Source organism: Tarenaya hassleriana, unplaced genomic scaffold, assembly GCF_000463585.1.
Source record: "Tarenaya hassleriana unplaced genomic scaffold, ASM46358v1 Cleome60, whole genome shotgun sequence".
Classification (NCBI taxonomy): Eukaryota; Viridiplantae; Streptophyta; class Magnoliopsida; order Brassicales; family Cleomaceae; genus Tarenaya; species Tarenaya hassleriana.
This window is the reverse complement of record NW_010968506.1, coordinates 29,107-41,435: the sequence shown is the minus strand read 5'-3', so window position 1 is coordinate 41,435 and position 12,329 is coordinate 29,107. Positions and strand designations below refer to the sequence as shown.

The 12,329-nt window shown below is 34.0% G+C and overlaps 1 protein-coding gene across 1 annotated transcript in view; it reads left to right on the top strand.

Moving 5' to 3' along the window:
* The first annotated feature begins 9,740 nt into the window (after positions 1-9,740).
* LOC104799750 (HVA22-like protein j) overlaps positions 9,741-12,329 on the top strand; it is a 3,065-nt gene continuing 476 nt past the window's right edge. The window contains exons 1-8 of the mRNA XM_010522391.1: positions 9,741-9,828; positions 9,957-10,056; positions 10,170-10,229; positions 10,365-10,463; positions 10,601-10,657; positions 10,767-10,830; positions 11,163-11,387; positions 12,081-12,298. Of these exons, the coding sequence (XP_010520693.1) occupies positions 10,198-10,229; positions 10,365-10,463; positions 10,601-10,657; positions 10,767-10,830; positions 11,163-11,387; positions 12,081-12,298 (695 nt within the window). The 5' untranslated portion in view covers positions 9,741-9,828; positions 9,957-10,056; positions 10,170-10,197. The remainder of the gene's footprint in view (positions 9,829-9,956; positions 10,057-10,169; positions 10,230-10,364; positions 10,464-10,600; positions 10,658-10,766; positions 10,831-11,162; positions 11,388-12,080; positions 12,299-12,329) is intronic.

Sequence of the window (12,329 nt, the reverse complement as noted above, 5' to 3'; positions counted from 1 at the left end):
CATTCACTATGGACCATCCATAAGAGAGAATCATGTTATTCTGAATCACAGTTGATCGGTTTTAAGCAACGATTGCTCAAACCAGATCCCGAAACGCAAAATCACGTTTTGGTGAAGCGTCGGGTCCTAGACCGATCGGTCTAGGCGGTTCGGTCTTCGGGTGACGTTCGGTCCAGACCGTTCGCTACGGATTTGTCCAGACCGATCGGTCTACGCACGCAGACCGTTCAGTCCGGACCTGTCGGTCCAACCGACTTGCGAAACCCTAGACCGATCGGTCCAGAGGACCAGACCGATCAGTCCAGGCGAAACGTGATCAGATCTCGTTTTCGTCGTTTCTGCCCCGTTTCAGACCCGAATTCGACCCCGTTTTCGCCTGCGAACTCAGAATTCGAAGCTCTTGCAACTATGCAACAATGAACAGAAAATCTACTCTAGATCCATAATACAATCATGCATAGCATCAAAGCAAACACGGATTCAAACAATTCAAATCCTATAACGTGCGTGATCGGGTTCTAACAAAAATCATGCAGAGCAACCATACTCTGATACCACTGTTGGTTTTCCTGGGATCTCAAGAGCGAATCTAATTCCTAAGAGATCAATTCTAGGGTTTGCACAGCGGATGAAAAACAAAAATTTTGATGAAACTCTAAAACCTATCATGCATGATCTTGTAGAAACGTTAGAACGCTTACCTCAATCGATCCGGGGCCTGTATCAATCGAAGAACGCGTCTGATCACTGTAGGCAGGAAGAATACCTTGCCCTCTACACGTATCCACACAGCGGAAAGGATTCCAACGGTTGGAACTTGTCTGCTACGACTGAAGAACGCTTTCTTCTTTGCACAAAGGATTCAGGGATCTTTCTCTTAGGTTTTTCACTCTCCAAACCTCTCCCTAGGGTCTGAAATTCGTGCCAAAAGAGTTGGATGGCGTTTTCCTAAGTTTTCTCACATTAAAACCCTAATTAGAGCGAGTTTAGTAAATCCCGACGTCTGGACCGATCGGTCCATGTCTGGATCGATCGGTCTGGAACAATTTCCGGACCTGAATTAGGAATCTCAATCCAATTAGGATTCCTAATCGGGATAATTTAGCACACGTACTTGTCCATCCCTATTGTGTGTGACCCTGTAGGCTCATCCGATATAGCAGTATAATACGAAATCTCTTATTTCGGTTATTCAAGTCATAGGCGGTCTCTAGCAAGACACTATGACTACCTCTGTCGAATAGAGTTTGTTCGTGATCTTACGACTGCCAGTGATGATTCCGGTTGATGATCTTTTTGTATCACGATATCATATGTTGAATATAAGGCATGGACAAGCCACCTTATCTGATTCGACTGCTTTCTCGTTCACTGAGTTCGACTGTCTGAAATAGACGACGTTCGTCTATAGTGCGGCCACACATTTCTACAGTCTCGCTCACACGATGGGCCCAGCGATATCTCTCTCTTTTACGAGAGGTACAAATCCCGTCTTGACTATCTACAATCCAGCACATGATTCGTTTCGTACCTGATACACGCCTTTATAGTCCTCCTGTTACGCAGGACGTTTGACGTAATCAAAGTACGCAACTCCTCATGTTGGATTCCGTAGATATCTCAGGTCTTAGGATCCAATCATGGAACCGTCATATGAGATTCAAGTCATGACGCTAGTCCATGTGACAATCTCATGCGGGTCAATCCAGTATTTCGTTCTCCAACGAATACCTATGATTGTGATCGTATCCAAATACCTATGATCATCTATATGATCATCAATCACACACATCATACTAGTCTTATTATGTCATCATTCCCATAATGACACAAGACTAGGGAGTTAAGTATCATTCATAATGATACATGGATTTCATAACACATCTAGTATGCAAGAACATGTAATGAATCAAATACTCTCATAAACCATAGAAAGTATCAATACATCAAATGTATCTAAATAAAACTCATAAACAGTACATCATAGAGCACTAAACCAACAAAAAGAACTACTCGCTAAACATCGAGACGTCAGAGTTCATATCAATAATACAAAACATCATAAAATAGAATAAAGAAAGAATGCTTAGTCGATTTCCCGGCTTCGTAATCTCTGTTTTCTACTCCGATCTCTTGCCTCTTGATAACCTCCCTCTTTTGCGTGCTCTAGGGTCTATTTTCTATCAAAAGTCTGAATGAATTCGATCTTGGAGGCTAATCCTAATTATCTCCTCTTTCTTTTGGGCAAATTTGGAAAATTTACGGATTTTAAGTGACCCGATCGTGTATACACAAGTAACACGATCGTGTCACATCGTAGTTTTGACGGGCTCCAACATCGGATTTTGGTGATCTTGACGTCTATGTGTAGATATCGAAGAGAGTTTCCAATGATGTAGAGAATGCATGATTTGGACTTGTAGAGTGAAAGTTTTTGGACTTGCAAGATGTGACATTTTCTGAGCTTCACATTTTTCCTCGAGACACTATAAATGTTTCCGTTTTTTCCGTGATGTTCCATAGCCCATGTTTTCCACTCCTTTGCTCTTTTTATGCGTGAAAACCTGTTTAAACACCAAATAGCACAGTCATGCAATATCGAAGCCAAGTGGCCCTAGAATGCCTACAAATATATAAAACCGAGTGAAATATGTGTTATCATGAGCGAGATGAACTCGAATGTGAGTTAAATTTGGAGAAAAAATGGATGACAAGTCAAGTGAAGGTTTTCCATCAATGTCAGTGTGGGGGAAGGAGTGACGTTTTAAGATACACTTCAAAATATTGAAAAATCCGGGATATATATTTTTCAGATGCGTTTTATAAAAGGTAAAGAGTTGAGATTTTATGAATATAAAGAAAACTTGAGGTATATTAAAACACAAACAAACAAAAATTTTCAATATATTTGTACAATCTCAACTTAACATATCAAGTTATAAAATGTCAATTCTCAGACAAAAAATTGGATGGATGATTACAAAGCCAAAACTCACAAATTGGAGGTCTTCTTCATAATTATAGCCTCGTCATTTATATATTAATCTCGGTTAAGATGTGGTAAGTAGTTTTATTACTATAATAGTAAGTTAGAGATGTCAAAATGGGTCAAATTATACAGGTCGACAATCGAACCCATCTATAAACCCAAACAGGTTAGCCCATTTGACTAACTTTTTAAAATGGGTTAAATGGGTTTTGGCCCATTAAACCTATGGGTTGAATGGTTAATCCATTAAACCCATTATATACTTAGTTAAAATTAAACTCATTGATACCACAAATCTAGGTGTATAAATAAGCTCGTGATAAAAATCTAAACACGGCGAATACCGCAAAGATACGGATCGACTATAGTACCAGGGTCGAACATAGAGAATATTTAACGCAAGGAGCAAAACTCAACTAAGAACTAGATCAGAAAATATCATATGAGGTATATGAATATCCAAAACAAAAGGAAAATAGCATATAAATATCTAAACTTTTATGAAAATCTCATATAAATACCGAAACTATAAAATTTCAATATAAATACCTGAACTTTTAAAAATCCTATATAAATACCTAGACTTTTGAAAAATTTCCACATAAATACAAATTTCAAGTATTTTTCAAATAAAAATAGGTGATATCATTAACAGATTTTGAGTTTATTTAGAAGTTTTTCAGAAGTCTAGCTAGGTATTTATGTAGGATTTTAGAAAAGTTCAGGTATTTATATAGAAATTTTATAATTCAGGTATTTATGTGGGATTTTTGTAAAAGTTTAGGTATTTGTATGCGATTTTCTCAAAACAAAACAGTAAACAAACTAAATAAAATCGAATAACTAAACCACCATAACTTTAGGATCACCTTAACGTGCAGGGGTTATTTCTAAGGATAGAGAATCTACAAATATCGAACTCTAATTGGGGACCTCAAGTTCTACTATCGAATCTAGCTCTTTCAAGTCCTAAATTCACTATCTAATAATTCAACCTATTGATCTCTCAACCTAATTGATTAAAATATCAAACGCATTAATGATCACTGTCACAGTTCCTAAATCGATTAACCTATCTTTCAATAGTCTTAATCAATTTATTCAATCAATTTATTCCGAATCTAATCCCAATTTTCATTACAAATCAGAATCTAAGATCAATCAATCAACATGTCAAGAAGATTAAAAGCAATAAACTCAATTCAATTAAACCGACGAATATCGATAGCGTAGTCTCGGAGAATAAAAACCAAATAAATCCCTACAAAGTTAAATCTCTAGCCACAGTGAAACGACTACTTACTACCCATAACAACAAATGAGTTCAAATCAATAAGAAAAAACATAGAAACAGATAGAGAAGAAACTCGCAGCGATCTCTCGAACGATTCTTCAATCTTTGCTCCTAGGAAACTTCGTCTTGATTCTCTCTCGAGTTCTCTGGCTTCTCCTGTGATCTCTCAACAATTTCTGAAGTCCAAGAAGTCGTCTATTTATTTTCCTGACGGCTAGGATTTTTAACTTTTCGAAAATGGCAATTCGGAACTCAAAATAGGAAGTAAGCAACACGGTCGTGTCGAGTAACGACACAGACCAAGTCAATTGCATGATCAGGATTCTACACTTCGAACATGGTCTAGACAAGGGTGAGTTTGAATCAACATGGCCGTGTCGAACGACGCCACGTTCCAAACCAATTCTCTGAGCAAATATCTTCGTTTCCTCCACTATGACACAACCGTGCTACAACTTGATATGGTCGTGTTCAGATGTAGCATGAGCTAGATGTGTTCTTCTCATCCTGTTCCGATCCAAATTGCTCGGAGTCCCTTGTTTATGCTCCTCTGTCATCCAAAATGCATCTATGACATGTTCAATCACCAAAGGATGCAAAGGGAACAAAACCTAGACCTAAAATGATCCTAATTGTCTAATAATGTACAAAACTTATGCGAAAGTGGTAGATAATGCGTCCTAAAATAGAGAAGAAAATCGAGTTCTCACTCATTTTGTAACTAATTAAAATTGTTATATTTAGATATATAAAAATTAACATATATATATATATATATATTTGTATATATACATATGTATATGAATTGAATCGAAATATTTGGTGTCATTTTTTAATCAAATCGTACCGAAAAAATCGGTATCATTTTCGAATTGAATCGTACCAAAAAATTCGGTGTCATTTTCGAATTGAATTATATCGAAAAATTTGAATCGTATCGAAAAACTCGATACTACTCCGAATCGAATCGTACCGAATAACTCGGTGTCGTTTTTGAATGAATTGTATAAAAAATTCAATATCGTTCCGAATCGAATTGTACCAAAACAATTGCTATCATTTCCGAATTGAATAGTGTCCAAAAATTTGAATTGTATCGAAAAACTTGATAACGCTCTGAATTGAATCGTACCAAAAAAATTCGTTGTCGTTTCTGAATTGAATCGTGATGAAAATTTTGAATCGTATAAAAAATTTGATACCATTCCGAATCGAATCGTACCAAAAAACTGGACACCATTTCCGAATCAGATCGTATTGAAAGAATCAGTATCATTTACGAACCGAACCGTTCAAAAAATCTAAACGATAATATTTCTAAAATATCGAATCGAATTTTAAAAAAATAAAAAAAATGATTTTTTAAGAAAATGTATAATTTTTTTTATAAACTATCGAATATAAAATAATATCTGATTTTGTACATATTTTTATTGAATCGAATATTAAAATGACAATTCCTAGTTTATATGAGTATACATATTAATAGATATATATATATATATATATATATATATATAAGTAGTTTGTGAATATATAAATGGGTTTAAATGGTTTACACGGGTTTAATGCATCGATCCAATTCAATCCATTGTTATTAACGGGTCTACCCAACCCACCCGTTTATCCTTCAAATCCAAATGGGTTAGACCCAAATAGATTGGACCAACCCAATTGACATCTCTAGCGGATGATATAACTTGATATTTTCACTAACAAGATGGTAGTCCAATGCAATATGCTTTGTTCGTTCGTGAAACATCAAACTGTAGTAAGATTGTAATGATCCAAAACCGATATAACAGACCGATTGAATAAAACCTAATTAATTCAAGGTCAAATCATATCATCTCATGTCTAGAACGGAAGTCTCAAACAATGAAATTGAATAGCACAAGTCTGAAGTACTAAACTCAAAAATTGGAAAAAAAATTAATTCATCGTGTTTCTCGCAACTATTAAGTCCAACATAAATAATCAAACATGAAACTACTACAATTAACACTCAAACCAAATAAGATTCATTTTTTCTTAACTTCTTGACTAACCCTGCCTTTTCACCTTTTACTAAGTAAGTTGATGAATATGTTCTAATAAGATGTATTATCAGTCTTTATATTATGTGTGTTTGTTCGTGACTAACTCTACCTTGACTAACTCTACATAGACAATCAAACATGAAACTACTACAGTAGCTATGTATTGTGTGTTTTGAACTACTTGACTAACTCTACCTTTTCACATTTTACTGGATAAGTTTTTTACTATTGATACATAGAAATGGAGAAGTGAATTATAACAATCATTACTACCATTTGATTTTTTCCAAAACATCCTAAAACAAACTTGTCAGAGTACTTGTTTTTTAGGATAAAATGACAAAGACAAACAATAATACCAAAGTTTACAGAATTGTGCCTTCAACTGAATATATTGGTAGTGGATAGTACCTTCAACTCAACGTTGTTATGGTGGTGCGATTGAACTTGATTCTTCGATAACCTAGTCGCAAAAAAGGAATAGGATTAAGATGATATCTATTTGCATTAACCAAACAGGATTTGACACTAGACCTTCAATTTTTTCGGTTTTCCCCTACCGCGCTTAGGACCATAATATTGAACGGGTTCATTCGTATATATGCATGTTTTTACATTATGCACAACCTATTTTTATTGACTACACATCATTTATCTTCCATGTCGTGTAAGGTGTCTAAGCTTTGATGAAGACTCATGAACTGATTTTTGTTAGGTTAACCTTCGTAGGTCGATCAAGCATCCTTCTGATTTGGAGACGCCTATTGGATCTTTTAGCATTTTTATCCAAAATGATTCTTCGTTTACAGGAAATATATTTCGTTCATATGCATCAATTTCAATCTTCTACTCGAGAAATAGTCGGACACAAACTTTACAACATCTTCTCTCCGGTTGTTGATAATATATGGTCCATACTGATAAGTCAAATCTTCTACACAAATAACTTACCCCTGATTTCATCACCTCATATTTATCGTATCCGCTCGATATCATTATGCAATAACGTGTGTTGTTCTGATTTTTTTCTAACTCTTTCATAGCATATGAAGTGAAGTATGTGTTACATACCTTGACCTCTCAAGACCTTTTGTGTTATCCATTGCATAGTTTGCCTTCGAATTGTTTCGACCATGTCAATCAAGGGACATAGTCGAGCAATTTTTATTCGACATTATATCAAAACTACCTTACCTTGATATATGTATTTCACATCATACTTTTCTTAACTCTTTTTTTTGTGATCAGTGTACCCGTTATAATCAGTGTGATCCACATATAAGTTTTGAACGGTGTGTCCACCGTGAATAGTTTGACCACCACATAATTTTAACAGTATGATCAATGAGACTCTCAAATAGATCACATTGGTTACACTGGTGATACAAAAATTTATATAAAAAAGTATGATTTGAAGTTCATATATCAAAGTAAGGGTATTTTTATAATGATCCTTTTTTATTGGCATATTGAAGCTCTTCGAAAAATTATTGTTAACATCTTTGCAATGTAACTCTGTTCGGAAAAATGCCTTATACCATGGTCTTGGGTCATTGGCACTTAATTAACGCTTCATATGCAGCTAGGTTTATATCTTTTATCTCGATATATCGATCGTAATAATCATCATGGCAATGAAAAATGTACAACTGTTAGTAGAATAAAAAAATGTACAAATGACAAAGAAAAAGATTTGTAAATAAATTTTGCTAAATTTTTTAATAACTATTTACAGCACCCCAAAATAGGTTCTTCAAATCAATATGTTTTAAAATATTTCTTCCAGTTAGCACAAGTCTGACACACATGCGATGCTCACGTAGAGACAATTTATTTGAAACAACATTAATCAATTTTTTTGCTTACCGGATATTATGGATGAATATAACTTAAATTTCAATTCCCTGACAATTTTTTTCATTTTCAGAAATGATTATTATAAATTTTATGTCTCGGTATTAGCCAATGATAAATACTTTCAAATATGATTGCAGTCAAAGAACGTGAGTTGCACTAGCAATTTTACATTCAAAATCTCTACCAGCGCATTCTTTATAAAAGGTGTTGTAATAAAAGGAGCAAAGTTTTTTTTATAAAAAAAAGTTCCTAATTTGACTCAAATATAAAATATAAACTATTTTTTATAAACTATTTTGATATGTTTAGAAAATATTATCTAATAAAATTTTACTAAAATAAAAAAATCTACTGCAAAGGAACATTTTTTTTAAAACTACGAATTTTGTGTCTTATCAGTTAACATCTTGCACATCTTGCACCATATCAAATTTGGGTAGCTCAATCAATGAAATGTGAATGCAAAGCGTCTGTTCCGTCCCGAATTTAAATCTTAAATTGGGGAAGAGAGTGTCATTCCAATCACATAACTTGTTTTCCACCCTAGAATTAGTCTGGATTTCGGTCCAATATACTCGATTATCCAGGAAAAAAAACACATCTTGCACTATATTTTCTAAATAACATCGAATATGAAAAATATTGCTTAAAATTTAGTCGAGCTTTCAAAATGTCTAATAGGTTTGTTAGATCAAAATGATATCATTGTTTTTAATTGCTGTATTTTTCTTTGTAATTGGATCCAATTGATCTTGTTATAATTCTTGTGATAATCCATTTTTTCATTATCAATTTAGTTTTGCAATAAGATTGTAACCATTAGTCCATGAGCCTCTAACAAATCATCTGTTTTGTTTGGATTTTTAAGCCGTAATTCATTTTATCATATTGAATTAAGAGCAAATTAATTAAATCATCTAAAAAATAAAAATATAAATATAGCGCCTAAAGAAGAAATATTTCTGTTAGGTGTTAATTAGGTAAATAATCTAAAAAGATTTGTTTATTATATTTTATTAAGAGTTAATTAGGTAAATAATCTGAAAATAATAAAATATCAATATAGTATTTAAAAATCTTTTTCAATTAACCGTTTTTATGTATTATAATACGAAACTACCTTTAACGTAAACTTTAGATCAAAATCTAAACCCAAATAAGAAAACAAAGCAAGTAAACTTTTCAAACTAAATGATGTTGTACAAAAAGTTTAAAATATTTACTAATTTACTAATTTCAATTATTTTTTACAGTTTCTAAGCAAAATCCCGTCACCTAATAACGACAGCAACTTTTTTTATTATGACATTGTCATTGATAAGAAAAAAAAATTAATTTCTATTTCCGGTGTCTGGCAAGTCTTCGAAATCACGAAAATAGCCTTTAATCTGTAAGAATAACGGTCAAACGCTAAACCCGTTCATCGTACTCGTCTACGGTAACAATTTATTTACCCGTTTACCATTTCTTTCTTTTGTTTTTTTTTCCATTTTTTAGGTAAGATTTAAAAAAAACTTAGCCATTTTTACCAAAATTAGATATTCACGTATCGATAAATAGACATACCCTTTCATTCTTCCCTTGCTTTCTCTTGGAGTTTCACGTTTTTTCAGTTCTTTGGGAGAAACAGGAGACATTCTCCCATCGAGGTTTGCATATATATATATATATGTGTGTGTGTGTGTGTGTGTATATATAATTTCTGATTTTTTTTTCAATAATTTGATTTTTTTTTTTTTCAATAATTTGATTTTGTTTCAACGGATTTCTTATGCAGTTTGGTTCTTCTGTTTTCTTCCAAAAAAAAATTCCTCCATTTGTTCAATTCAACGGGATCGAGAGATCTTCGTGGCGTCTCTGTCTCCGTCTTCAAACAGGTTCACATTTCCCCGTTTCTTATTTTTGTTCGTCGTTGATTATTATTCTTCATTAAACATTGGAATCGATCAACTTTGTGTAATGTTCTTTTTTTTTCTTGGTATGAATATAGGAACTGTTGTGATCGGCTTTGTTCCAAGATGTTGGGAGAATTCCTCACGAGATTCCTTTTGTATGTCCTAAAATCACACAAACTTTGTTCTATTTTTTTTGTTTTTGCCTGTTTTTCATATATATATATATGTATGTATATATATGCGTGTGTATATGCACATTATTGATGTGAATTTGATCTGAAAAATGACAGATTGGTTCTTGGATACACATATCCGGCGTTCGAGTGCTACAAAACGGTGGAGAAAAACAGAGTGGACATAGAGGAAATAAGATTTTGGTGTCAATATTGGTAACAAACAATCAAATCATAGCTTTTTAAAACGAAAACCAATGCATAATTACACACATATTATATATATATATATATATATATTGCATAAATTTGGAATTCAGATTCGATTTCGTTTCCTTTCCGAATGTGTGTAGGATCCTTGTGGCCCTTATCACATCGTTTGAGAGGGTAGGCGACATATTCATCTCATGGTAAAGAGCCACTTATATTTATAAAAAAAATCTTGCATTTAATTTCATGAATAACACATTTTTTTTATTTTGTTTTAAATTTGATTTTCTTGTTTATTTATTTGTAAAGGTTGCCACTGTACGGGGAAATGAAGGTGATCTTTTTCGTATATCTATGGTACCCGAAGACGAAGGTACGTATATATATATGCACTCTTTTGTCATAAAACTTTGATTTTGTTTAATTCAAATTCTAAATCAAAATTCAAATGGGCGTCACATTTTTGTTGTTTCCTCGTCTTTTATTGGGCTTTTAAAGCCTTTGTGTAGTGGAACCCTAATGTGGAAAATTAGAAGAACCAATATATACAATGTAAAAGATGATTTACATATAGATGATTGAGTTCTTAGAGATTGGTTATTTGATAATCATGATGAAAACATTTAAGGGCGTGAATTTTTTTTTCTTTTTGTTATAACCTATGGTTCTAAAGATTTAGATTTTGGCACGTGTGGTGAAACGCAGGGGACGAAACACGTGTACGGGGCGTTGTTGAGGCCATACATAGCCCAGCACGAGACAGAGATCGATAGGAAGATAATGGAGATGAAAGCAAGGGCTTGGGATTTCATCATCTTCTATTGGCAGAACTTCGCCCAAGCCGGCCAGTCTACTCTCGTCCAAGCTTTCCAATACGTCCTCGCCCAATCGGTTCGGTTCTCCACCCAACAAAACACCACTACTCCACAGGTAAAATATTGATCTATATAACTCGCGCAAATTTAAAATCCTTTTATGATTTAAATAGAAGTGAATGTTTGCGATATATTGATACGATTGAATTATAAACATCTATATATAACTAAAATTTGGATAGTTCAACCGATAATAGATGGTAAAATTCTTTTACAATTCAAGTTGAGTCTCTATTTAATTTGAAAAGGGATATTCCCAAGAATTTTTTCGATTCTTTAAAAGATGTAGTTAGTCCAAAGCCCACTAAACTTTTGAATTATAAAAAAAACATCTATAGATATACGTGTTTATATAAAAACCTATTTGCAGTATTTTGTTCATATTAAAACGATATGAATAATGTTGTTATATGTTAAATGCTAACATTTTTGTTTGGTGAATATTTGGACCAACATGACGTGGAAAACATATCCATATTGAAAATGTCAAATTGGGAACATTAATGATACCTTGGATAAGAATAAATGATTTGTTTAAGTTTTCTTATGAGATGAATTATTAAATCAATTTCTACAAATCTAATTTTATTTTGGTATCTTGTACTTAACATAGTCATAACTTGAAAAAAAAAATGTTCTTGCGATGCGACCGTTCCTTTTGCCCTTTCTTTACCCTTTTTGTCCTGCGTGCCTTTCCACCTTTGTTGACAAAGTCTTCCGAAACGTGTCCACTTTCTTCTCCTTGCAGCGATCACTAGACGCAAACGCAAACGCAAGATCGCCGTCGCAGTCGCCACCAGACACAGACACGGAACCGCAGTCGCCGCCGCCGCAGCAGCAGCGGGAGCCACGGCCGCTGAACAAAACGCTGTCCGCTCTGCGATCGCTGGAGAAGCAAACGAGCAGAGGCAAGAAGTGGCCGCCGCCTACGCCGCCGCAGACCCCCGGCCGAGACTCGCCGCGAACCTCCGCTGTCGACAGCCAATTATAAGGGGGG